Source organism: Agelaius phoeniceus, chromosome 6 (assembly GCF_051311805.1).
Source record: "Agelaius phoeniceus isolate bAgePho1 chromosome 6, bAgePho1.hap1, whole genome shotgun sequence".
Taxonomy (NCBI): Eukaryota; Metazoa; Chordata; class Aves; order Passeriformes; family Icteridae; genus Agelaius; species Agelaius phoeniceus.
In genome coordinates, this window is record NC_135270.1 from 18,166,167 (window position 1) to 18,191,838 (window position 25,672).

General features: G+C 39.2%; 1 protein-coding gene across 1 annotated transcript in view; it reads right to left on the reverse strand.

Annotated features, from left to right (window-relative positions):
• LOC129121162 (mucin-5B) overlaps positions 1-25,672 on the reverse strand; it is a 41,999-nt gene that overhangs the window by 10,327 nt on the left and 6,000 nt on the right. Inside the window, exons 6-35 of the mRNA XM_054634190.2 lie at positions 25,081-25,306; positions 24,145-24,270; positions 23,305-23,422; positions 21,933-22,071; positions 21,244-21,345; positions 20,958-21,027; positions 20,582-20,719; positions 19,863-20,027; positions 18,905-18,999; positions 17,267-17,393; positions 14,000-14,252; positions 12,941-12,993; positions 12,457-12,557; positions 12,005-12,156; positions 10,543-10,681; positions 9,717-9,827; positions 9,102-9,281; positions 8,473-8,709; positions 7,447-7,603; positions 7,105-7,233; positions 6,574-6,658; positions 6,334-6,371; positions 5,112-5,267; positions 4,163-4,228; positions 3,750-3,842; positions 2,896-3,137; positions 2,205-2,382; positions 1,662-1,912; positions 1,053-1,236; positions 340-532 (exon numbers count right to left, since the gene is read on the reverse strand). Coding sequence (XP_054490165.2) covers positions 340-532; positions 1,053-1,236; positions 1,662-1,912; positions 2,205-2,382; positions 2,896-3,137; positions 3,750-3,842; positions 4,163-4,228; positions 5,112-5,267; positions 6,334-6,371; positions 6,574-6,658; positions 7,105-7,233; positions 7,447-7,603; positions 8,473-8,709; positions 9,102-9,281; positions 9,717-9,827; positions 10,543-10,681; positions 12,005-12,156; positions 12,457-12,557; positions 12,941-12,993; positions 14,000-14,252; positions 17,267-17,393; positions 18,905-18,999; positions 19,863-20,027; positions 20,582-20,719; positions 20,958-21,027; positions 21,244-21,345; positions 21,933-22,071; positions 23,305-23,422; positions 24,145-24,270; positions 25,081-25,306 — 4,304 coding nt within the window. The remainder of the gene's footprint in view (positions 1-339; positions 533-1,052; positions 1,237-1,661; positions 1,913-2,204; positions 2,383-2,895; positions 3,138-3,749; positions 3,843-4,162; positions 4,229-5,111; positions 5,268-6,333; positions 6,372-6,573; positions 6,659-7,104; positions 7,234-7,446; positions 7,604-8,472; positions 8,710-9,101; positions 9,282-9,716; positions 9,828-10,542; positions 10,682-12,004; positions 12,157-12,456; positions 12,558-12,940; positions 12,994-13,999; positions 14,253-17,266; positions 17,394-18,904; positions 19,000-19,862; positions 20,028-20,581; positions 20,720-20,957; positions 21,028-21,243; positions 21,346-21,932; positions 22,072-23,304; positions 23,423-24,144; positions 24,271-25,080; positions 25,307-25,672) is intronic.

Consider the following 25,672-nt stretch of genomic DNA (forward strand, 5'->3'; position numbering starts at 1 on the left):
TTAAAAACAGACACATATATTTGCTTACTATATTCTGACTGTGTTTCATATCATTCAGAGCTTTCAGATACTGAATTATAGCTAGTTCCCGCTTGCCCTCTCCAGAACTGACAGGCAGAGGGAGTGCCAAGCAGCAGACACAATTAAGAGAGGACTGATTTTGCTGATGCAGCTTAAAAATATCTGCCAAGCTCAAGAACTGATACACATCAGTTCACTGCTCAGTTTCACAAGACTGTATTTTCTTCATATCCTAGAATCAGTTCACCCAAGCCATTTAGTGAAGAATGAAATTACCCTGTGGACTTCTTTTTCTGATACTTTTGGGAGTTGTCTTACCAGATGATTTTACACAGATTAGAAGGCACACAATGCTGATGATACTCAATCTTTGATGGCTGTGAGACACCAGGGTTACAGTATCTGTTGGTAGGATATGGGACTTTCCAATCTAGTGCCATCTTTTTGAAGGACTTGACGACCTCACCATTCCTCTTCATAGCATCATCAGACTTCTGGTTGGTGCAGGTACCTGGTAGCAATATAAAAATGACAGTTCAAGGACAGTTGATGCTGATGAAGCTGCTTTTAGAGAAAATCTGGGGGGAAGTTCTCCTCCTTGTGTGAAGGGAGCAACATGTGGGGTTCTGGATAAATTCACGCAAACTGTTTCTAGGAAGTGAAGACTCAAAGAAACAGTTTGCCAACTACTCATGAAAACCAGAATTGATGTGTTGGTTGATACAGTTCTTCTGGTGGCCAGAGTAACTGAGATGGCACAGGACTCTCCACATTTCCTACATTCCTATATGAAGTAGATATGATGAAAAGGGAAGGCCTAGAAAAATTCCATCTCCATCCCCCATGACCATGAACAGAATGAAAGATATGACTTAAAACTACATTTCTTGACAGTGTCTTTCCATTAAATAAATTTATTAACATTTTTGAGAAATAGTGAAGTTGCAAGCATTTAGAGATTTTACAAGAGAATGAGACAGAAGGAGGAAAATTCAGAACAATAACTTTTGTCAGCTGATGAGGACACTCACCACAGAGTCCCATGGTATTGTTATAAAACTTGCTGAAAGGGAGTTTTATGTAAAATGCAAGTCGACTATAGGAGATGTAAACCTCTAATTCAGGTATTTCAATTATGGCATAAAGGCCAGAACTGGTTATCCTGATACCATCCTTAAAGATGTCTGGAACAACTTTCTTGTCATCAAACAAAATCTAAAAAGGGAAGAAACAAAAGGTTTTTATGGATGCTCCTTCACTGAGTAAGGAACATGATAAGTGCAACTGGAAAGCAGAGCGGCACAAATTCAGACCTTAGGTGCTCCAAATGATGTCTGTCAAAGTCAGTCATTTAAGCAGTTGTCTAATATTCCTTTTTAATATGTTGCAATTTATATTTGAATACTCCTATCAGGATGAAAACCACAAATTTCAGCTATGTGATAATTTCTCAGATTTTTAGAATATACAGATTCTATTGATACAAAGCAAAAAGGAGAGAGAAGAAGCAAAGCAATTGCATTTCTTACCCATTCCATATTTTATAAGCTTAATCCCTTGTCATCACAGGACATTTGGCAGTACAGTAATATAACTACAACAAAATAATTTTGAGAATTCATTTAAACACAATACTTTACCAAGTTTGTTTCTTTTCCATGTTCCTTTGCTTGTGTCAGAATAACAACAGAGTTGGAGTAAAAAATGATGAGGGACATTGAGCAAATTGCTCCACCAGTGGCAGCACAGTAGTAGTTGTCTATGTGAATCCTGAAGTTGTGAGAGTCAGGGTGAATTGGCTTCACAAGGACATAGGTGCAGTTTTCTTTAAAATGGTAATATGCTCCATCAAAAGTCACATAATGCTCATTTCCCCACCCACTGCAAATACCTAGAAGACAGAATGACAGGCTTCAAGTTTGACTTCTGAGCTACCTGTAAGTACAAGCTGGTTTTAACCTTTTTGCTTGCTTCCAGTCAGACACAAATATCCAGTTTGATAAAGAAAAATTACTCTAGCAAGGACATCTGCTTTCAACAGCCAAGCTTTCAGATGGGATTTCTGTTCCATTGTATCCTACTGAATTGATATTAACATAATATAGAAGTTGACCAAATTGACTTTTCCTTTTTGAGGCCCAGCTGAACATAACATAAATTTCAGGAATTCTCCTGCCACTTACACTGACACTCAGAGACTTCACAGCAACCGGTTTCATCAGAGTGTTTTGTGATCGGGAAGCCATTGACGCAGAGTTTCAGTTGCTGAGGTGGGCAAGTCATGACAGACAATTTGATATTGTTTCCTTCTCCCAGGCAAGTGGCAGTATGGCAGTTTCCAAGGTTCCATGTTTCATTAAACTATTGATTAATTGAAAAAAAAAAAGGAGGTGAGGCAAATAACAAAGTAATGTCACAAAATCTTTAAAATCACACACAGCAACCACATTCCATTCAGTTAATTGTCTAGCATGGCAAAATTCAGTGTTTACTTTGGCTCTGGAAACCAGGCAATATGAACCATATAGGAATAAAGAGAGCCTCGATATCTACTGTTTTTGGTATATATGTTAGGGTCCTGATGACTTCTGGTGGTAGGACACTGCCAGATGTGGCTTCCTACTCTTTGTTCAGCTTAGGTAGCTCTGCTCACATACAATCATTTAGGTGTTTCAGGTGAACAGAAGAATCTTCGACTTACTCTTTCAGTGAGGGGTTTCTGGTATACTTCTAAATCATCTTATTCAGCCACACCTACAGTCCAGCTGTAGTGCTGGATACCAGCATCAGAGGAGAACACCAAACCTTGGCTGCAGGCCATGCATGAATGGTGGAATGATGAATGATGAAACAATCTTCTTTAGAGTTTCTCACCTTTCTGGGAGGATTGAGTGCAAGACAATCACTCACAGGAGTCCTTGTGGGAGCAGGAACTTGGTTTGTTATACCAGGAGCAGGTGTTGGTGGGCAGGTTTCAGAACGTGGATCACAGGCCTTGAGGGTCTCAGTATGACCAGTTTTACACTCTGCCCAAATTAATTCAATCTGACATGATTTATTGCAGATGGAGTAAGCACAACGACCTGACACATTCACTGGCAGAGAAGCATTTCCTCCTGCAAGGACAAAACCCAAGTGTCAGCCTGAGGCTGCATTCTCAGCCCTGCATTTATCTGTACCCAATAGCCATGCTCAGGGGACTGTCTGTAGCTCCTGAACTGGACAGCAGCTCATCCAAATGGCAAAGACTGAGGGAGGGCCACAATGCCTAATCTGAAATCCTGCTCTTAGGTACATTGGAAGGAACTGAAAATGAGTACAAGAGCCAATACTGAGTAAATCACCAAGTGCATCTGCTCTTCACAAACACAAACACCAGGAGCTAAGTGAAGCAGGAGCTACTAACAGATGAAGAAGAGTCTTTCCTTCTCTGCTTTTGGAATATTATTGTCAGTTAAAAGCTCATGTTCAGCAGTTTGGGATTCAGGGCTCTGCTGACATCAGCAACTGCTAGAAGTTTCTTTACACCAGGGGTATTCAAACCAGAACAGAGTTACTGGATATGGGAGAGTTGTAGTTCTGAAGGTGTTAGCTACAGTTCAAAGATGTAGCAATTTCTGGTAATATCTAACTGTGACAGGCAGAATGAGCACTTGCTGAAGCACTTTTATCTATCAATACATCTTTCCATGTCAATGGTGCAGAAAATAAATTGCATGGTTTCTCACCCATTTGTATCAATCGTCCATTGTCATTGCAGAAGCAGGGAGTGGCTACCTCTGATGAGGGAGGTGCAGATGTTACATATTTCATATGTGGTTCTGCAGGAAATCAAATTAAATAGTATTTAAATCCTCCACTACTCTACTTTCAAGCCCTACGACATCTCTTACATTCTCTACAACTACAAAAAAAAAATAAATTTTAAAAATCTTTTTTTTATCCCCCCTACATTCTGTCCACACGGAAACCATCTTCTGTATTTATAAATACTCCCTCTATTACACAGTAGGGTGCTCGAATACTACACACACACCCTGCCACATCGAGTTATTTTTTTCCTATTCAGAATACAATAAACACCCCTTCTTGTGTCATTTATTCATTTCAATTTAATGTTTCTAGCCCTGCAGTACTTCACCTGACTTTGGAGAGGTGATTTCCAGTGGCACTCCATTTGGATTTTTAGTGCTTTCTTTCAAAGAAACTGTTGGTTTAAATAGAAACAGATCATGTAGACATTTTACTATGCCACCTACATTCTGCTTTCAGTAATCCTGCCTTTACTAGGTACTACTCCACTGTACTTATTCAATTTTTTAACATTTTCAGTAAATACCAAACACACGCGTTCACCATCAAGTATTTACCTCTTCCACTCACATGGGAAGAGAAGCTAACATTTCATTTTCTTTGTTGCCCTTGTATAATTTGCTGCCAGGGTAATATATATATATATATATATATATATATATATATATATATATATATATATATATAGCCACTTATTTTTATTTGTAAAAATCATGTGGCAAATTCCCCACTTTTCTTTATATCTTTTAGGAAAAAGAGATAAAAAATTTTCTGATTTTTCACATTCCATTCATGCTGGAAAATGTCTTTTGAACAGGAGTTAACTGCCAGGAAGCTTTATTTTCATAAGAAAAGTGACCTGTATAAGACTCACTTATTCCAATGCAGAAAACAGTACAATAAAAACCAGAACGTGTTATGGCTGATAAGAAGGAGAAAAAAAAGATTTAGAATTATGAAATATTGAGACTAATGACACCAGAGTGTCAAGTGTGATATGCTCAAGCTTATTGTAAAGGTTGTATGAAAAATTGCTGAATCTTTCTATTCTCTCTTAACCTCACTGACAGTAAGGTCAGCAAGAATCTATAAGATTGCACTTTTGGTCCTCACCACAAGACCCACAAGCTCTGATCCCTCAGTTTTGAAACTTCAAAAGTCTTAAATTCTGTTTTTATCCTAGACATGCTGTAGGATTCTTTTTCCAGGATGGATAAATCTTATTACCATTGTGGACTTCCACAGAATCACCATCAAGTTCCTTATCAATCCAGTACCTTGTGCTGGTGTAGGTGGAGTTCTGCAGTGGGTAAGGGTTTTAATGATCTGTCCATTAGGGCCACAGACAGCTTCACCACACTTGGTCCCAGACATGTGGCTGTACACAGTTTCATTTAAGGTGTAGGTCTTCCCATTGTAGCAGCACAGGCAAACTGAGGCACCAAAAGAGAAAATGTCATGGCAACAGAGGACACTTGCAATATAAATACAAGTGAAAAGCAAACCAAACTCTGTATTTACCCTTCTGAAGGTCACAACATAAAACATAAATTACCTGGCTAAGAAACTTTCTTAGTTGCTATTTGAGAAGCTGCACTGTGAGTCCATCTCATTTGTTTAAAGTATGTTGGATTTTTCTGTTTGCTGGCGTTTCTTGGAATCATCTTGCATGGAGGAATTACTGGTTGGTAAAAGCATGAGAACTGATACTGTCCTCACTTAGCATGGAGCACAGGAGAACTCTCTCTGGGCAGGGAATGTGACTGGGATTATTGTCTTTCTGAGTCACAAAACACTGGCTCAGGAGTCAAGTCATTGCAAAGCCATTTCCATCCACAAATGAGGAGCATGCAATGGTACACAATTCCATTTAAATATATGAGAAGTTCTCCAGATTTTGGAGACTGTACATTTAAGAACAAAAGGAAGTGTATCTATTACTGTAACAAAATCAGCTAAAATGCAAATGTGTTATCTACTGGGTCACCCTGTGTTTTGGGATGTGCTTTCTCCCAGATATGGGTATGAACTGATGCTGTCCCTTAACCAAATGTGTCCTTTAGGCACACAAACACGTATCTAATAAGCTATCTGTCTTAGTTTATTTTATTAAATGAATGGTCAGCATTCCTACAAGATTTGTCCTGTTCTAAAAGTACTCATTAAAAGAGGTCCCATGAAGTGCCTGCTACAGGCTACTATCTATCTGTCTTCACTGACTACCAAGGAAGTGGAAAAGTGGAAAAGCAGTATTAACCTGTGTAAGATGAATCCTACATATTACACCTGTCTCCTTCCTCCTCATGATTATCCTTTACACAGTTCTTGAGGTCACAGGCTGCATTTTGCTTATCAAAGTATATCTGTGCAGCTTTGCACCCACATACTAAACTACCTGTCTGGCCTCCTATTACCAATATGTTTGGTAACATGTAATATGTGATGTTGGGTTGTTGCATTCCTGCCATTACTCAATGCATGGTGAGGGTGAAAAGTTACCTTTGGAGTCTTCAGCACATAGTTTCTCTTCAGGATTGCTGAAGAGAAAGAGTAAAAAAGAATTGTTTTATTGAAATTAATTTGTATATGGAATAACACTGTCTGTAACTGTACCTATTTTTACAAAAAACCAACTCCTGGATTTAATGGTAATTGCCACTGCCTATAAACATTAACAGAACATCTCCTAGTTTGTCCTTTTCAGTCCTATTCTACCTTTCTCACCATCAACTGACCTACCATGAAGTGCAGTTGAGGAGGGAGACACACTCTCTGCTCTCCTCATCAAAATACGGCTTGTCAGGACTACACTCTGGGTAACAGCCTGGAAAATTAAACAAAGTATTCTTAGTCTGAGTTACATGGGCACAGGAAAGCACATAAATACCTCTACCAAAGATAGATTTGATCCCCAAATGAATGTGATTCCAGTATGAATGTTCTTTTTACTACCAATTATTTTTCCAAGTCCTCTTTTTACCTCTCTCCCCAAAGTTTTAATTTACTACATTTGTCAACAGATAATTATTCTATACAAATTTATATTTAATGGTTTAAAATATATATTATATTTTATCTCTTCATATATTTAAAAGAAGCAGGCAAATGATGCTATGAATGGCACCATCACACAGGGAATTAGCAAGGCATGGTCAATGAACTTCTGGGACAGATGGGATAACCTTTCAGTCACCTTGATGCTTCAGACATTTAAAACCAGACTAGTAGCTGTGACTCCCATAAACTGCATTAAAGTCAAGGAAGAATTACCTTCTAAACTGTACAGCAAGTTCCCACATTTCCCTTGTGGGTTTCTGCAGGTCCTTAGACAAGGGGCTCCACAGGGCTTATAGAACCACTCATGTTTGTCAGGTGGATTGTAATAATCACAGAACACAGCTGGAATAGAAGAATAAAAAACATTTAGGTCTCAGATACTGGGCAGGGACTATTTTTTAAATCTTGTTTAAAAGATTTTAATTAAATAAACATGATTAAAAGAGCTTGTTCAGTCACACAGGCATAGCAATATAGGTGTTCTGCTCTTCTGTATCCCGTGTGCCTGAGCACCAGGGGCACTGCTTTCTGTGTGCACTCCCCTGCAGTACTTACGGCAAATGGCAGGGGTTCTCCAGTTGATGCAGACACCAGCTCTGCTGCAGCTCCTCGAGTAAGCAGCAACTGAGGTACAAAAGCACTCACAGTCTCCCACACTGTCACAGCCACAGAAGTCAGACACACAAGATTCATAATATGGAATTGGATTCACCTGTCAAAACACCAACAGAGCTGTCACCACAGCTGTGTCTGCTGCACTGTGTTTTCATGAGGGAAAGGGTTCTGAATTTCTGTCATGTACATGGTTTGTGACAGACTAAGATTGTCATGAAGGAGCCATGATATTTCACAACAGGTAGTTTTCTATTTTCACCTGCCTGATAGAATTGGACTCTAAATCTTCCTATTCTCATATGTATGATGCTGCCACTTACACTTAAAATGCCTTTCCATTGTGATTTCTGCAGGACTGAACTACCTTGCCTTGGCTTAGCACAACTACACAGTGTGTACACTCTTCAACTGAGAGACAGTGATTGAGTATGAAAGAAAATCCCATTTCCTCTAAACTTCATATCTCTTGTTTTTTAACCATTGCCAACATAAACTAACAAAGGAAATTAAGCCAAGTTTGTTTTTAAAATTTTTTATTAAAGTGCACTGAAGCTTTGTATAGACATTCTAATTAAGAAGAGTAGCTTTGTTTCTGTTTAATTCAATTTGTGACTCAAATAAATCAAATAATTAGTCTCTTTAGATAACTTGAATGAACTTCCCAAGGATCACAACACAAACAGTCCTACACTAACTTATCTGTACATTTTACAGACACCTAACTTTCTGCTTCTGTATGGTGGCCAACTATTATCCTCTTTATCTTCAGTTGTTCAAAACAGGCACTGCTGCTTCCTCAATACTGTGCAACTGTTTTAATAGGCACAGCTGTGAAGTGAGGTTTTGAGAGAAGTAGCCGAGCACTACTGTGTCACAGCTTCAATACTAAAAATATGCTGCAAATGTGCTGCAAAACAGCAACAAATATCTAGTGTGAAATCATTGAGGATGAGACAACAGGATTACCTTGCTGTGACAGGCTTCAAAGATGTTACTCTTAATGATGCTGCAGTGCTTCTGTCCCAGGGCAGACTTGAAAGGCTGATCTGCACACAGGTCTGTCATGTTTATATTTGAGCAGGTGCTTGTTATTTTCCAGCTGTTTCCAAACTCCTGGATGCTCATCTCCATGGACTGCCCTCTGGTTGTGAAGTCATTCCTTGAGCGGCCATCAAAGTCCCCACAAAGACCACAGACTTTTCCCTGTGTAATATGTGTAGGCACAGTTAATGCTTTTTGTTATTTTGAGTGCAGCCCACTCTTTAACAGAAATAATTTATAGAGCCTGTAAAGGCAAAATAGGTGCAAGTTTCTAAACAGAAAGCAAAAAATGGCTCAGAAAAAGTTGAACTTCAAGTGACATAAACACTCCCAATGTGTTATCAATACTTCTAGCCCCAAATATTCTGGAGTGTTTTATACTGACTGAACAGTGCAATAAAACACAAGATGTGGCCTGCTTCCTGTTTCTTCTTGTCCACTAAACCAAACTTTTTCCAAGCCTTTTTTTCCAGGCTCTGGAAAAACTGGGGCTCCAGTTCTGGATGCATAACTCTGACTTTGAAATCGTAACTCCCAGTCCACCCCCTACTTACCTGGAAAGAGGGTGCCACGTGAACAACAACAGTAGTCTTTTGGTCCCACATGAAGTTCATCCCTTGATTTGTTTCAATTACAATATAACCTCCTCTGAGGTCCACTTTGTAATTTTTCTCAGCTCCTGGATCAGTGGCTATCTCCTGAATTCTTCCTTCCAAAAGCCTTATTTCACTGTTCTACAAAGGAACATTGCATGGAAGATACATTGCATGGAAGGAAAAGCAATAGAAAACTTAGTGCAAAGCACTGGCACTCTGCCTCTCATTCTTTGTCTTATTTTTCTGTCATCTTCACACTCTGTCTTGGTAGATAGGTGAGCCACAGCCACAGATACACAGAACCTACTGTCACAAATGCAAACACACACACACACAAATGCACATTTGTAGTGTTGTTGACTCCTTACATCTTTCCCCTCATCCACAGAAGTGTTCAATCCCTGTTAACATCAAATACCTAAGGCTTTCCCAACTTCCCTGCCTTAGCTTGCTGGCTGTTTGACTTCCATAGGTACTTCTAGCAGCAACTGAGATGGAATGAAAGAGAATGATACAGTAATTACTACAAAATCAAGACTACAGCTCCTTGGTTATAAGTAGTTCTAGACAAACCTCAAAAATCAGTGTGATCTTTAGGGAGCAGATGGAGCGTGACTTCCCACAGGCGTTGTTCTGAATCACAATCCGGAAGGTGCCAGCATCCATGTTATTAGGGCAAAAATCCTTAGAAAAACAGATAACATTCTATTAGATCTTGTCAGGCAACTAGACCAGTCATAAGCATTTTTAGGAGCTCTAAATGAATGACACTCTGATCTGACTTGTTTATTCACTAAAACTATAGAATTTTGGAAGTATCTGGTGGAAAATGACCTGGTGGCAGATGCATATTTGACCAGGATTTTCAAAAAGAAAAGCTAAGGAGAGAAATGAACTTATCATAGCAACAGTCCAAAAAGGTAAAAATAGATTTTCTTAAAATTAGCAAAACAAACTGTAATTTGGGGATGACAAAATGTCTCACTGAGTGCTGTTTCATTACATGCAATTATTTTATATTAGGCTCACATGTTACCCTCTGTGTGCTTCCATCACAACAAAAATAATGTCAGTCTTGGATGACTGATGGAAACACTTTTCAACACCACATTTTCCTTTCCCTTGAAAATGCTGGAATGCCTTCAGGAAAGGGCAGTCCAACCAAGGAGTTAATCATTTGGGATCACACAGTGCCCTCTTGTGTCACTTCTGAGAGTCAATTTGCTTTGTTTTATTTGGAAAATCTCACTCTATCAGCTCTAGGTGCAAGAGGAGGGGAGTAGGCTCTGCTCATTAGTTTGGCTATTTTGTATGGGAATGCCTTTTAATTACCCAGACTGAAGCCTACACTGTGGGGTGTAAAAAGCATATGGATGGGAAATTGAAAATAAATTGATACCTGAGCTAGGATATAGTCACAGTCTCCCAGGAAATCAAACTTCTCCCCATCAAAGCTCATGTAATGCCCATTTCCATACACAGTGCAGGTTCCCTTGCAGGGATTGTCCGTGCAGTTCCATTGCCTTTTGTTGCAGGTGCTGGGAAGCAAAATGCAAAGAATAACAATGTTTGCATGAAACATGGGCTTTCCTTAACCTCAAACAGGGGCAGAATAATTAAAAGGTTTGTTGTTTACAGTGCCCTCTCAACTGTTCTAAGATCATGCTATGAGATGCCATATCAATCAGAAAGTTCACATTTGCTACCCAGAAACATTTATTCTATTATTTCCTTCAAATATATTTTAAATAATTGAGTGCTGGCAGCAGATGGTGGGGGTTTAGAAGAAAAATTCAAGTGTTGCGTGTTACGGGGTTTTTTTCTGAAGCCCTACTCCTTTGAAAGTGGGCTGGACATCACCTGCTGGTGGGAACTAGGGGATAAATATTTTGGTTGTATTTTCTTTTCCATACAGCCTTTGCTTTTGCTTTATTTTGACCCATGACCAACTTATTTTCTCCCCAACCCTGTCCTGTGAGAAGGGTAGTGATTGAGCAGCTAGGTAGCCACCTAATGTCCAGCCAAAATCAACCCACCACACCTTGAGACCTTGACAAACCTCACTTCTAGTTCAGGAGGACTGTAGACAGAAAATTTAGCTGTTAATAGCCATGATGCAGAGACTGCATTTTCTTTCCCATGTGTATCCTCTTCTCATAAGAAAACTAAGCCCTCACTGCAATAAAACTTCTTAATGACTCTGTGATAGCAACAAGAGCTTATCAGGTTTTAACTTCACAAGTCAAACTTGACTGCCTGTACCAATGGTGATCAGACCAAAGTGTTTCTAGCTCTCATTTTCTGCCCATCCATTTGGCAGAACTATACAGTCTCATCCTTGCTAAATAATGGATAAGGATTGAAAGCATTTTACCCACCATGATCAGTAACAACAGTGAAATCTATGGCACCAGAAATTGGAGCAACTAGAGTATTAGTTTATCTTGAGAACTATGGATCTGGAAGCACTGCAAGTCTCAAGGGAGGACCATTGCAATTCTTCTTTGACTAAGTTCAATCATTTTCCAAGGTTCAGCTGTGCCCAACACACACAAACTCAATTCCCCCTTATTGAATGAGCAACCACACACCAGCCAGAGTAAGGATGATGTTTCTGAAGCTGGTGGGGAAACAGAAAAGGATGGAAATTGTTTAACAGAAGATATTGGTGCTTGTTCTCTCCAAGTGCAGGCTTAGTATTGCATGATGCAGAGAAATACTTCCCCTTTTATTTTTACTAGCAGCCCAATGGCTCTCATGATGAAGAGGAAGGCTTCAAAGCACCTTGTCCCATGGGTGCACTATGGTCTGGCAGTTCTGACAAACTTTGCTATAAAACAAGACTCCCTGGGATAACGTACCACGTGTTGCAGTCCACTTTGATTGTTTCCCCAGGTTTATAGAAGTGTCCTCCATGAACACATGGGCACTGATCTTTGGGAATACATCCTCCGCTGCCATCCAATACCAGTCCATCAGGACACATGCAGCCAGAAACACATTCCGTGACATACTGCACATTAGAAGATATAGAAGAAGACACTTGTTAGTGCACAGAAGGAACAGGGAACCAGCAGAGATGTGCTAGCTCTGGATGTCAAAGTTTTGGCTTTTTAAAAAACCTCCTTAATTGCAAGCTAGTGGAAATCATGCTACAAACATCACAGGTAGGTTGTTAGCTACAGCTGCTGTGTTATCAGTGAAGCAGTTGGTGTGTGCCCAGCATGGCTTGTTCCCATTGGTGCTTGATAAGGACAATCCTACATGCACAGCCCTGCTGTGCTGTGCCCATGCTGGGAGGTGAGCTCCTTACACAGTGCATGTCCTGCGTCTTGCAGCTTTTCTGACACTCTGATCCAGTTGCTCCAGGGCCTGCAGAGCTGCAGTTGAAGTAGTACATAGGAGCTGGGCAATCTGCAGTCGGAGAAAACATTTCAGGAAGTAATTTAGAGAGAGCAATAAGGATGCCATCAGCAATTGCAAAACCAGCCAGAGGATTTCAGAGGACAGTAGGTGTCTATCATTTAAAGTTTTTAATAGTTTTGCTTCTGCCCAATAACAGTGAAGGGAGAAGAAGGCAGATAACTTCTAAGCTTTGGGAAATATCCTCATCGTATAAAGAGTCTAGTAAGTCTGGTGACATTTTACAAAGACAAATGTTATCAATAACTAACACATTTCAGGGAGAATGGAAAAATGTGCAGAATACTAAAATGTTACAGAAAGTGAGAGATAACACAGAAAAACATTATAAATACTGGCTGACACCATGCTGACATTATTTAACAAAATCTCACCTTTCACCAAGACAGTTTCTCCAATGCAGTCTAATCTTCCTTGAATGCATTTGCTAAAGAGATTCCATAAAACAAAACACATCAGCTCTTTGCACTTTTCTCCCTCACCAGGGAGAAAGGCGCTGCAAAGCTTCACTTGTCACATGAATAACAAATTCCTATCAAAATGAATATTTGTTACAGCTATCAGTTTCAAAGACATGCATTACCATCCCCAGAAGGAAGATTAAAAGACCCAGCTCTTAAAATACTCTTCCTTCATCTGGCACTGGTTTATTGTGTGTTTTCCCTAAATCAAGTTTTTCCTAAGCATCCATTTTCCACTCCATGAGATAAGACTAATACTTTCTTAAATAAGAGATCTCTTAAATTACTAAATGAATATGTGATTACAAAATAGTCTAGAGTCCTCAGTTGGAAGACAGCTAGAGAGAGAACATGTAAACATCTAAAGATAATAAAGAAGCCTTCCCCGGTAGTTGTTTCCATTGATGCCCTAAGGTAGTTGAAAATGAGAATAATGACAATTGTTTTTCAATGCAGATACAAATTAATTATGCTATTTTTATTATTCCCCCCCCCCCCAGTTTTTCTCTCTTAAAAAAAAAAAAACAAAACCAAAAACAGTTTAAAAACTGATAATTGGGTCTTTTTTTCATGGACCATTTCTATTTTTTAAATAGTCTGCAGGATGGTGTGGTGGTTTTCATTTTGCTTTTTCATTTCAAAGCCTGAAACTCCTCCAAGCCTTCTGTCTTCTAGAAAACTTGCTCCCACTGTTTGTGGATATTTTTTACACAACAATGAACTCTGCAAGAGATAGATTACAAATATTGTTCTACTAAACATATTTTCAGGTTCTTGTTTGCTAGCATGAATATGGGATTTTAACATTTGCTGTGGCTGCACTTCCTGCCAGGGGAAGATACAGTCTAGGAAAAATTTGCCATTATTCCTAACTGTAAAATGATGCCATTCATGGATTGGAGCAGAGACTTCCCCCATGAGCCCTGATGTCCCCAGGCACAGAGCAGCCTTTGCATCACCAGAGCAACTCACCACATGAGTTTATCCTCTTGGAAGGAGTTGCCAGGCTGAACAATCTTGCCTTTATAGTAGCAGGGGCAGTCATCTGGAGCCACACATTCCTCCTCATCGTTAAGGTAGGTGCCTTCAGGGCAAGCACAGCCCTCCATGGGCGCGATGCGGACCTTGCACAGCATGTCAGGCTCATCCAGCGAGCGGCAAGACTGGTTACAGTACTTCACACTATAGTTATAAACCATAGTCTCAGGACACTCCTCAGAGGGATCTTTGCAAGAGAAATAAAAGGGATGTATGGCCTTCTTTGTGCAATCATCTCTCATGACTTCAGCATGCCTTTCTGCACACTGGTAGCCATAAACATGCTTTTATCAAACCACCAGACCTTGTCTCCCAGGATTCTGGGAGAATCTACTTGCATAGCCTAAACTACATAACAATGAACACTGAAATACTCAGCAGGGTGTATATTTTTGTGATTTCCACAATTTACATTTCTATCTTATGCCAAAACCTGAAACCAGTAACTTCTGACTTGTTAACATTTTATTTTCTGACTTTTACTAATGATTTCTTTGGCTGGGGATAACTTAAGAAATGACCCTATTTTGTAAGAGAGAAATTTTGACATTAAATGGTAGTGACAAGGAACTCTGCCAATCAATTGATGCTACCAAGAAAAGGGTGTTTCAGTTCTCACAGATGTCTTGAGGAAAACTCTTACTGTCATCCTCTGGGGAAATGAGAAACAAGAGTTTCTAAGATTTCTGGGTGAACCCAACAGATAAATACCAAAATCTAAAGAGTTCAACTAACCCTGTAAGACAGTAAAAAGCTGGTTAATTTTCACAGGCTGACAGTATACACCACCATCAAAGGTCTGCCATAGAATCTGCAGTACTGACCCATAGGGATGACATTAAATTTTGTCAGGAAACATCACCCACACTAAGGCTGCAAGAAAGTCTGGCATCCAGATATCTTTGAAATTCAGTGAGAACTGGAGATCTAGTCATCTTGGGCCTCTTTCTAATTCTGCAGGTTTAACCCTGCAGCTGTTTTTCAGATACACACAGATGCACTAGAAGGTACAGGGGTCTTGATCATGGGCACCCGTGCTAATCAGCTTTGCAACAATGCTAAGAACTTATCAGCAATAGGTTCCATGCTTAAATAAAGCTCTGTATGTTTTTCCAGTCCATGACCATGGCACACTTTTTTAGATTAGTTAGTGTGCTAGGCTTGTGTACACATTCAAAACCAGGCCCCTACCACCATCAACTATTTGGTTTTCTGGTCCTAGCTGGAGCAAACACATTATCCCGTGTGTAAGTCAGGCAAGGCATATTCTCCTACTTTTTATTCTTTGAAGATACAGCAAGTGGTATTTTAAGTCAAAATATGTCAAATAAAAAAGATATTAATAAAGATGTTGAATATGAATTTATATCTCTCTCAACTGTTAGCTATTAAAACAATAAAATAGCGTGCTTACTTTCTCCCTTAAAATTTTCATAGAGGAATAAGATCACTTTAGATAGAGTGAGACTGGTAAGAGAAAGGTTATTTGATTGTAGTGCTCATGGTCACAGGAGTGACACGCATCTAAGATGACAAATCACAACTGGAGGCATGAGTGCAGAGAACATGAGCATACCAAAGATACCTTCAAGCTAGCTTGCACAGGCAGCACTAGAAAAGCAGTGCCAAGACTGCTCACCCCAGTGATCTGCTGGGCAACCAGCAACTCCAGTAATGGCTCATGTTTCTGCTAGAGAGTGTAGCAGGCATGCACAGGGTTTAACTAGCAGGAGTTGCTTGTTTCACACATTCTGCTGACTGCAGTGCAGACATTTGCTTGGGATACAACCTGCCTTGGATGCTGCCTGCAGCCTGGCAGAGTGGATGCAGCTTCAGGAGCTGGAACAGTTTTTCCAACCCCCACAATGGGACAGAACACAGAGTGAAGGTGGTGGCTCATTTAGTCTTTCACGCATGAACAGTGAGTCATAAACAACCATACTCTTATCACAGCCATGTTCCCGAAAGATTATTTCTTCTTAAACAAGGCCTAAAATGATTGTTCTGATTAAAACATGAGCATTTTTTCTCAAGGCTAGTGCACTGTTTGAGGTAATATTACCTACTGTGCCTTAAGAACACAGATTTTAGCCAAACCCATGCTGCAAACCAGTCTTGATTTGCCATTAAAAATGTCAGTAATTCTATGTTGGGAACAAAGCTTTCGATAAACAGTGTCTGTGTCTAGTGCATAACTCTGCAGGATTCTAAAACAATTTACTGTGGACTACACTTTGTTCCTTTGAATTATTTCAGCACAGGTTTGTGAAATTGTTCTTATCACAGTCTTAAATGCCTCTGGCAATGCGTCACACCAGTTACATTGTTTGCCTCTGTTAAATATCCCAGCTGGCTCCTAAGTCAGGCAATTAAATAGATCATGGCTGCATCAAGCTCCAAAAACATAATCATTGTTATGTTGTCTATTCAGATGTGCAATCAGTCAAGAAACCCATACATCTGTTTTCATGTCGACAGAGGCAAATCTCACTTGAACTGTCTGACCATCAATGACAACCTGGGAATATTGAAGCAAAATTCAGAATCCAAGGTAGTGAGTTTTATTTTCAGATTTGATGCCATCTTGTAATAAATTCTGGCAGTGCCAAAGGAAGATATATACATACATGGACTCTGAACTCAGGATTTGGTGACCATGTGTATGTCCAAGAAACTTTTGTTCATTTTTTAGGTAATTCTGAGCTGCAAATGCCTTTAAAGATTTTCACATTCTCAAATATCACCAATATATATTTATTAAAAAAAGCATTACTATTTTACTGTAATGTGGAAAAATGTGGTTAATGAGTAATGTCATTTGTATTTTCTGGGACAAGAGGACTGAATGTTTAGCAAAAAAGGTATTGGAATTAAAATACATGGGGAAGCCCATGTCTTCAAAAGTAACTTAATTGCTAACTAAACCTAAATTAAACTAGCCCTGTTTCTGTTTTGATTTGAGTAATATGCCTTATACTATTTTGCTTATCTAAGTACCGAATTCACCTAAGACTTTACAAAAGGAACATGCATTGTAAGAGCATGAAGCAGTCACAAACTTTTTTTATAGATTTTATAGAATAAATGCTTATTCTGTTTATCAAAGCCTCTCTAACTTGATGACTAAAGACAAAAGACACTGACTGCCACAAATGGGGCTGTTCCCCCATATCCCTGCCCAAGGAATTTCAGTTCACATACCACAGACGCCCTGCCTCCAGCCCTGCAGGGACACGCCTGCTGAAGCACAGTCTCTGGAGTAAGTAGAGAGCACACTGCACAGTGCAACTTCACTCTTCTCAGCATTACAGGTGTCATAGATGCATCTCTAAAGGACAGAAAAGGACAATAATGGGTATTATTATGTCTAGCTCATAGAAGAAACAGCAAAACATGTAGCAATTAAAAAAGCAGTCAACCAATATATTTTTTAAAAAGTATTATTATTAATGAAACTTAATATCTTTAAGAGAAAATGTATACTAATGAAATACTATGCAAACCTGAGAAATAGCAAATGAGTTACAGAAACTGCAATGACATTATGTCTAACTCTCATTAGCAGATGAATATTAAAAAATTTAGAGGTACCTAGAGTTCCTTAAAACTCTAAGAAATGTCTTTACTAGCCTCCTATGAGGATGTACAATCTAGGACCTGTCAAAATATATCATCTGAAAATATTGCACAGTGATGACTGGCACTTTGTGTACCTATTTGGTAAGCAACTGAGATGCACCCAATGACATGACAGGTGCATGACAGAAGATGGTTTATAGAGAGTCAGTCATATGTAATGACATTTTAAGAACTTGTAAGTTACGTAAGTATAGCTGGAATTTAAATTTAACAGTGTGGGCTGTACAACAGAACACAAATACAGCTAGTCACTCTAGAGCAGTAGGATCATATTGGATAGACAGTGACTTATCCGGCCATTACTGATGTTGTGGAAAAGCTTTTATGAATCATGGTTTAAAATCTGATTATATCAGTAGGAGTAACAGACATATCTGTAAGAAACTGGTTATTACTTCTTAACTGAAAATTGCAAAATCCTATTTTATTTATAGTTTACATTAATTCTGAAGTATATATTTTTTCTTCTGGGACAGGTAAAACATAAGCCATATTTGTAAACGTACTTGAAGACATATTACATTGTAGGCAAAATTTCAGGCTCAGGTATTTTCTCAGTAAGTTGTTTTACACACACAAACACACACACACACACACACACACACACACACGCAGCCTGCATGAACTTTCTGTGGTTTTGCAGGAACTTTACCATCCACATAAATATGGCAACTCTATAGCTCAGACAGCTTTCTCAGCAGCATTATAGAGCTTTACGCCAAAAGAACATATAGGCAGCTTCATGCATTCAAAACACAAGGAGACTAAGAAGATTCAAAGATATTAAAAGAGATATAAACAATGTAAATTCGTATTCTCTCCCTTGATGTGAATTTTGAACCAAGTCAAAGGAAATCCATGGGGCTGGTAAAACTCTCAATTCAATTCCACTCAGAAACACTGATTCTGCTAGTCGAAGAGTGAACTGTTTGAAACTTTGAAATCTTGAACTGATTTTTTTCATTTTGTTTCTGGATCACACAATGGAAGCCAGTCATGCCTATTGAGTATTTATGGGGCTGTAGCCAAAAAGGCCCATCTTGCACAAACTCTTATTTTATAATTTTTCTGATTAGCACCAGTGTACTTCTTTGTGACCAGTCACTACTGTAACCTATTTCACTCCCGTAGGCCAGACAACCTTCATGTGGGATCAGTCTCTGGATTAGATTAAACCACCCATTTGGAGCAGTACCTTACCTTGATGTACACAGAAGGGTCTACAACAGAATGGCAGGCAGCAAACACACTGCTTGTATTGGACAGAAGAGCACACCAGTGCTGGGCAAATTTTTCTGAAGTAGGAAAAAATATCATTGTCCATAGTCACTTCACTGACCACATTACTGTCTGACTCAATATTCTTATCAGGTATCACATTGAACTAGAATGTCCTGAAGTATTTAGATAACGCTGGATGGAAATACAGGTCATTAACTTATCAAAGGGATAAGCATATTTGGATGGATGATCAGCCATTTTCCTAAAAGAGAGGTTTCACCTTCTAAGTATTAACATTATTACTGCAGCTGGATTTGCAGAACATGTACAGAACCTCCCCATTTTCACTGTTTTTCGTCAAACTTTCTTAATTCTTTACAGCCAGATAATTCCTTATAGTCAAGCAATAATATCAAGCATGCAATAATCAGTGAGTTGTGTGGCTGTGAGCTGCAGCTTTATTATATGTGGCAGTACTTAGGAGAGGTCAGTCCAAATAATACATATATCCAAATCCAGTCAGAGGGAAAAATCAGACAGGACACCTAGCACAGTGCAATGCTTGCTTAACTCTGTGCTGTTGATAACTTCCTTCTCTGGACTTCAGCACAGCTGTAACAACCTAGACTGGATGAAGAACTTGCCCAAATATTGGCAACCAGTGGTGCTCTGCCTTAAGCCTAAATTGCTGTCATTTATACTGTGTGTGCTTTTCAAGTCATCAGTGTATGTGTTGGCTCTTTCACCAGTAGTGCTGTCTTTTTGTTTTGAAAGAAAAGCTATCCTCTTAAAGACCTTCAAAACACAATATTTTTTCTCTAGTTATAACCTTAAAGGTAGAGGGTTTTGATGTTTATGAGATTTCTAAAGCTTTTTTGATTATCCATCATGTGAAAATTATTTCACACTGATAAGCCAGGGATGAAAAGCCTGGTACCTTTATCCACGCTGTTTGAACAAGGATCTTCAAAGCTGTCCTCAACATCAAAACAGCTGGCTCTTGTTTTCCATGAGTTACCAAAAGCAGAAGCTGAATCTTCCACAGCTCCAGTGACTGTTCTGAAGTCATCAGTTTGGATGTTATTGAAATTGCCACAAAGACCTTGCGTGGTAGGCAAAAAAAAAGGCAAAAGAAAAGAAGAAATCACTAGATGCGTGAAAAAGGAATGGCTTCTAGATGAACACTCTTAGCTCTGTAATGGACCTCGCCTGAGACAAATCCATTTTCCCTCAGAGACTTCCTGATGTTCCCACAAATCTGATAGGACCCTGTGTTTAGATTATATTTATTATTTTTCTCCATTACAGTAGCACTTAGTGATAGCACAAGGATTGGAACTGCTTAAATGTGCTTCAGTAAACACTGGCAGACAGAGTATCATCCCCAAAGGCTTATAAATAAAGGAAATGGCAAAAGAAAAACAAAATGGGTCAGAGAGACAGGATGTAATCCCATTACACAGACTGGAAACAGAAACACAAAAATCTTAAATGGTGTAAACAGGAGATTAGTGGCAAAACCAAGAACATAGTCTGCACTTCACAAGTCTCTGATGAAGGCCTGTTTAAACAGATGGAGTCTAAAAGATTTGCACACACTAAACATCACAGAGATTTTCTCCAGCACATTGAAGGGTTTAGCCTTATGTGTCCTACCAGATGTGCGATTCTGAAAGGAATGATTGACTGTTATGGAGAGCTGCATTACAGGTTTCATTTGCACTCTGATCTGCACTCCAGCTGAGCTCAAGATTTTGATGAAAAATGTAGATTGTCTGAAGATGGTGATGCCATCTAAAGAAGAAAGAGAAAAAGAAAAAGATGTTGTATGAACTTGCAAATCTTTACAAAGCTGAGCAAACAGGAACTTCCATTTGCCAGTGCATGCAGTAACACAGAGGTTCCCAGGGAATCCCAGACCTAGTATCCACCTAACAGTGAGTAGGATCATGTTCTTTTCAGAGAAAGGAGCAGGAATCCTTCTGCAAAAGATGTAGGCTATTCTGTGGAAGATGTGAAGAAGGGGATTTACCTTTTCTTACAGGCAGCTTCACAATGAAATTGTTCATGTAGATATTTCCACAGGAACATATTTTTATAGTCTGCAGGGAAAAGGAAAAAAGCCCACAGTAGTGAATGCATATGATATAAGACAGACAAGAGCAACCTGACAAGCTTCAGTAAGCATTGAGAAGTAGTGTCTTCAAAACCTCATCACCTCTGGGGTCGGTGTAAATCAGTGTCCAGACACCATACAAACAATGTAAGGAAAATAGAAGTGATCTCCTATGTATTGCTAATTAAAGACAGTTACTCACAGTTCTTCCTAGTGTGACCAATACATTCTTTAAGCAAGTCATTGTCCTTGAAGTCCCACACTGAATGATCTCCCCAATAACCACAACTGTGTCATCAGTGTTCTGAGAAGAAATGAGAAAGGTATGTGCAGACATCGTAAGCATGTTACAAGCTGGGAGTTTGAAGAGGAAAACGTGTCACTGAAAGGCTAAGAAGGAGTAATGAAAGAACTGGGGTATTTGATATATAACTGCAGACTAATTATTGCCAAAGTCAATAATTTCACTAACTTTCCTTTGCACTCTTTTTCCTTGCTATCAGCTTGTGTGGATCTCATTTGCAGACATTCACAGATAATTCAATCTTTTTGAAGAAATTTTGGCCCATCCACTTTCTTCTGACAGTCACACATGAAGAAAGCTTCAAAAGAAATGCTTGAATCAACACTAATACATCCATGAAGAAAATTATTTAATTTTAAAAAAAGTACAAGTATGTTGAAGCTGAAAAGCTTTGAAGCTAAGCATCAGCAACTGACTTGCAAGCCATTGCAAATTCAAAAATTTATGGGGTTTTAGACTGAGCATGTGTTGAAGTGCTTTGCTGGATTGGTTCCATTCAATTAAATTAAGTCATGTAAAGCTCCAGCACAGTTTAAAGCCTCGTGCTACTCAGGAGATTTAGGAATGAAAAGAGAAATTGCTCGTACCTTAGCTAAGACATAATGACAGTTGCCATGAAAATTGAACCTCTTATTATCGAATGTTGTTATATGGAATCCTCCATCTATGTGGCAACTTCCAGAGCAGGGCAGAGAGATACAGCTCCAGTGGCCTCCTTTGCAAGTACTGTGCAAAACCCAAAAAGCAGCCATTAGAATAAACACAGCTTCAAGGGAGCAAAAGTGACCCACCATTTTAATCTGCACAGATGTGGCCTCTTTGTGTTTTAAGGTCATTATCTTGGCTTTTTATTCAAACCCTGTGGGTGGAAGCCTTTATATTAGGCCCTTGAAGTGTGAGGGTTGAATTCCTATCAGTGAGAGAGTTAACTGCGCTGGGCTTTGGGCTGGCTCCCTCAGAGACACACTGAGATGGGAAAGCAAGAGATGGTTTTCCAGGCCGAAATTGTTTATTTGACTTTTTAAAGAAAGAAAGAACTCCTTCAAGCAGGATCTTGCAACATCTTGTGCTGCTGATGCAACTGTTCCACAATTCACTGATGGGATGTTTCAGCAGCTAATTGTGGAGGGCCTCAGATAATGAGCAATTCTCACACCAGTGCACACAAGAAGAAAAGAGTCCAGCCAAATAGGCTTGGTCTTTGAGGGGACTAAATGAGGATGTGGCAAGATGGAAGCCACTCAAAGCCCATGAAGTTCAATTACTCAAAATTTCTGGGATTTGAGGAGCATTTTCTCAAAATGCAGGATAATCCAAAGGGGCTTGCAGAATGTTTGGCCATGCACCATACCACATTTCATTCTTCCCTATAGCAAACTATAACTGATGGTTAGAAAATGACATTGTGTCACAGAAGCCCAGATAACACATACAGAGTAAGAAATAGAACTGGTTTGAGAGTAATATACTTAAGATGTTATCACCTTTCACCAGTAGAGAATGGAGATGGGTTCAAGCTGACAGGTTTTTTCAAAATCAAATAATTCTCAAAGATCAGGACTTCTGAGATCTGGCCTTTAAACAGTCTTGTGGAGATCCAGATGTTGTTGGAAGTGCCACTTTTTAACATGGTGTGACTTCTCACCTCATTCAAGTGGCCAAAGTCTCTGAATTAATCAGTAAAGAGTCTCATTTTTCTACATTCTGAAATCTTGAGCTCAGTTTTCACAAGCAGTTTCAGGTAAAGGTGGGTAATAACTACATGCAGTTGAGGAATACCTCTAAGTTTTCCTACACTATTGAAATTCAGAGCAAGGTTTTGAATTGTTAGACAAATGACAGGAAAATATTTAAAACCAACAAAAAAAAAAAAAAAGGAGGAAAGTACAGAATGCAACTCATCAATGTTTTGAAATGAATACTTCTGCCTTGTTAGTGCAATCAAGACCACAACAGTACCAGTTCTGGCAGGGAGTGGAGTAAGCTCCTCCAGATGAGTAGACTTTGCCTTGAAATGTACAGGGGCAGCTGTCTCTGGGGATGCACTTCTTGCTGCTGAGGTCATCAAGGATAGTTCCTGTTCAGACACAATGGCTAGTTAATATTCCTTTGGTGAGTCTGGGAAATGCCATCAGGGAAGATTAGAGTATGGAAAAAACTCTGGAGTATTATGCATTTCTTAAAATGAATGGGATACTTTTAAAGGAAAACACGACACCAGGCCCTTTCAGATGTTAATGGATGGGTAATATTTCTAACTAGAACTCAAATGAAAGCAATGCAAAACTCAAAGAACATTTCCTGTTACAAAATCTTTCACTGTGAGCAGGATTATCAAGTGCCAGATTGCAAGGGTGTGAGCCAGTTTCCAACCCTTTCTAACAGTAAATCTAACAGAAATCAGAGCCTCATCTTAGACTATTTCATGTGCAAATTTACACATGCACATACCTGGAAATGCATGTATGTTTTGTGTCACTTATGCTATGGCTAGATTTAGTGTCATAGCAGGGAGACATCTCATGAGACACCTTCACCTGCTTTCTTACTGTCTAGAGAGCACCTCTTCTCTTTCCATATCTGCACCATTTTTTCCCTGTCTAGTCCTTAGAAGTTTTTGCTTCCCTTCTCCAGTGTCAGGATCTCATATCTTTAGAAATCTGGCTCTTCCAAGAAGAAAGTTGGTAAATTATGCTAAAAGAAGCAGTTTATTTGTTGTGTGAAATGGTAAAGGAAGGGAACAACCTCCCTTTTTGTCCCCTGATGTGTGTGATCATTGGCAGAAGCGACCTGCCTTACCAGGAGGACAGAAACAGCCATCTGTACATGGGGCTTTACAAATCTTGCTCCTTTCTGGATCCGCACATGTGTCAGCACAGGAATTTCCACATTCCATGTACTCCATGTTGTTTGGGCATTCCTGATCTGCAAGACCAAACCAAAATGGAGTATGTTAATGCTGTATTTATAATACGTCTCAAATTATTGTGTCACTACCCAACCCCTTCTTCCTCCTTTGCTCCATATCTTGTTTGCAAGACCTTCTATGCAGATATGTTGTGTTTGTTTAACATTTTAAAGGAATGTTTTATGGCCACTTTTACTTTATCTTTTGGACAAAACTGTGCTGCTGGGAAATGTGAGCTATTTCACATTACTTTACTAGCTCAAGGTTGCCTGAAGTCACAATACAAGCAAAGAACATCAGAATCATTTAGGTAGTGATAACAGTTTATTTTTGCCTGAAGCATCAGTACTTCTGGCATTAATTTGCTATCCCAATCCACACCAGCAGTTTGGGTGAACTACCTGTAGCCTTCCCCCTGGATTTAAAGAGACTTCCTGCTCAGTAACTGGACTACTAAGTATGAAAACACAAGGTAAGATAAGTATAAACATGTTGCCCTTCTCAGTAACTACTTCTGTCTAATTGTCACCATGTTGAAATAAGGCTCTTTATGAGTTACTGTGCAGAGTAAAATTTAAAAAAAAAAAAAGAACTCATGAAAACTTAGTTGTAAGAAGGAGGTGGGCAACATCAAGGTATAGTTCTAATTTAAGCAGAAAAATCAAGTTAAATTTGCAGAAATTTTTCCAGTAACAATGTTTGTGTCAAAGTATTTTCACAGATTGATTCAAGGCAGTTACCAGAGCTCCTAGCTTTGCTCTGCTGGGATCAGAATACTTGTGTAAATGTCTAACCTGAAATAAATCTCCAGAGCAGTAGCTACTTACAGCAGAGTTCTTTGGTTCTCCACTCCCCAGGGTCTCCCTTCCTCAGGACACAATCTCGAGAGTACTGGTTTAAAGTGCTGCATATGCAGCTGGGAACCAAGTCAGAGTGAGAAGAATTAACTGCACAGTGGCACATATCCTCAGCACAGGTCTCTATGTAGTCATCAAAGGCTACCACTCTGGGGCAGTTTCCAAAACGGGACATAAGTTTCTTGCATCCTTTTTTCTATTAAAAAAAAAAAGGGGGTGGGGGGAAGAAAAGCAATATTTGATATTTTACCACCTTTTAGGTTTTTGAATATACACCCCAAGTTTTGATGACACATTTCCAGGGTCACAGAATAATTCAAGTTGGAAGTGATCTCAGGAGATTATCCAGTCTAACTTCTGCCACAATGTCCTTTGCCTTGAACTGGAAGCTGTCATTCAACTGGGCATTTTCCCAATAGCTATTTCTTTAATACCATAATAGGATATTCTTTCAGCTATAAGATCATAATTTTGCTCAAATTCATCTGTAGAGTTCTGAAAAATTCAGCTTAGTGCATGCTCTGTAATTAAGATTTGTTTCAACAGTCTCTTCAACACTGTA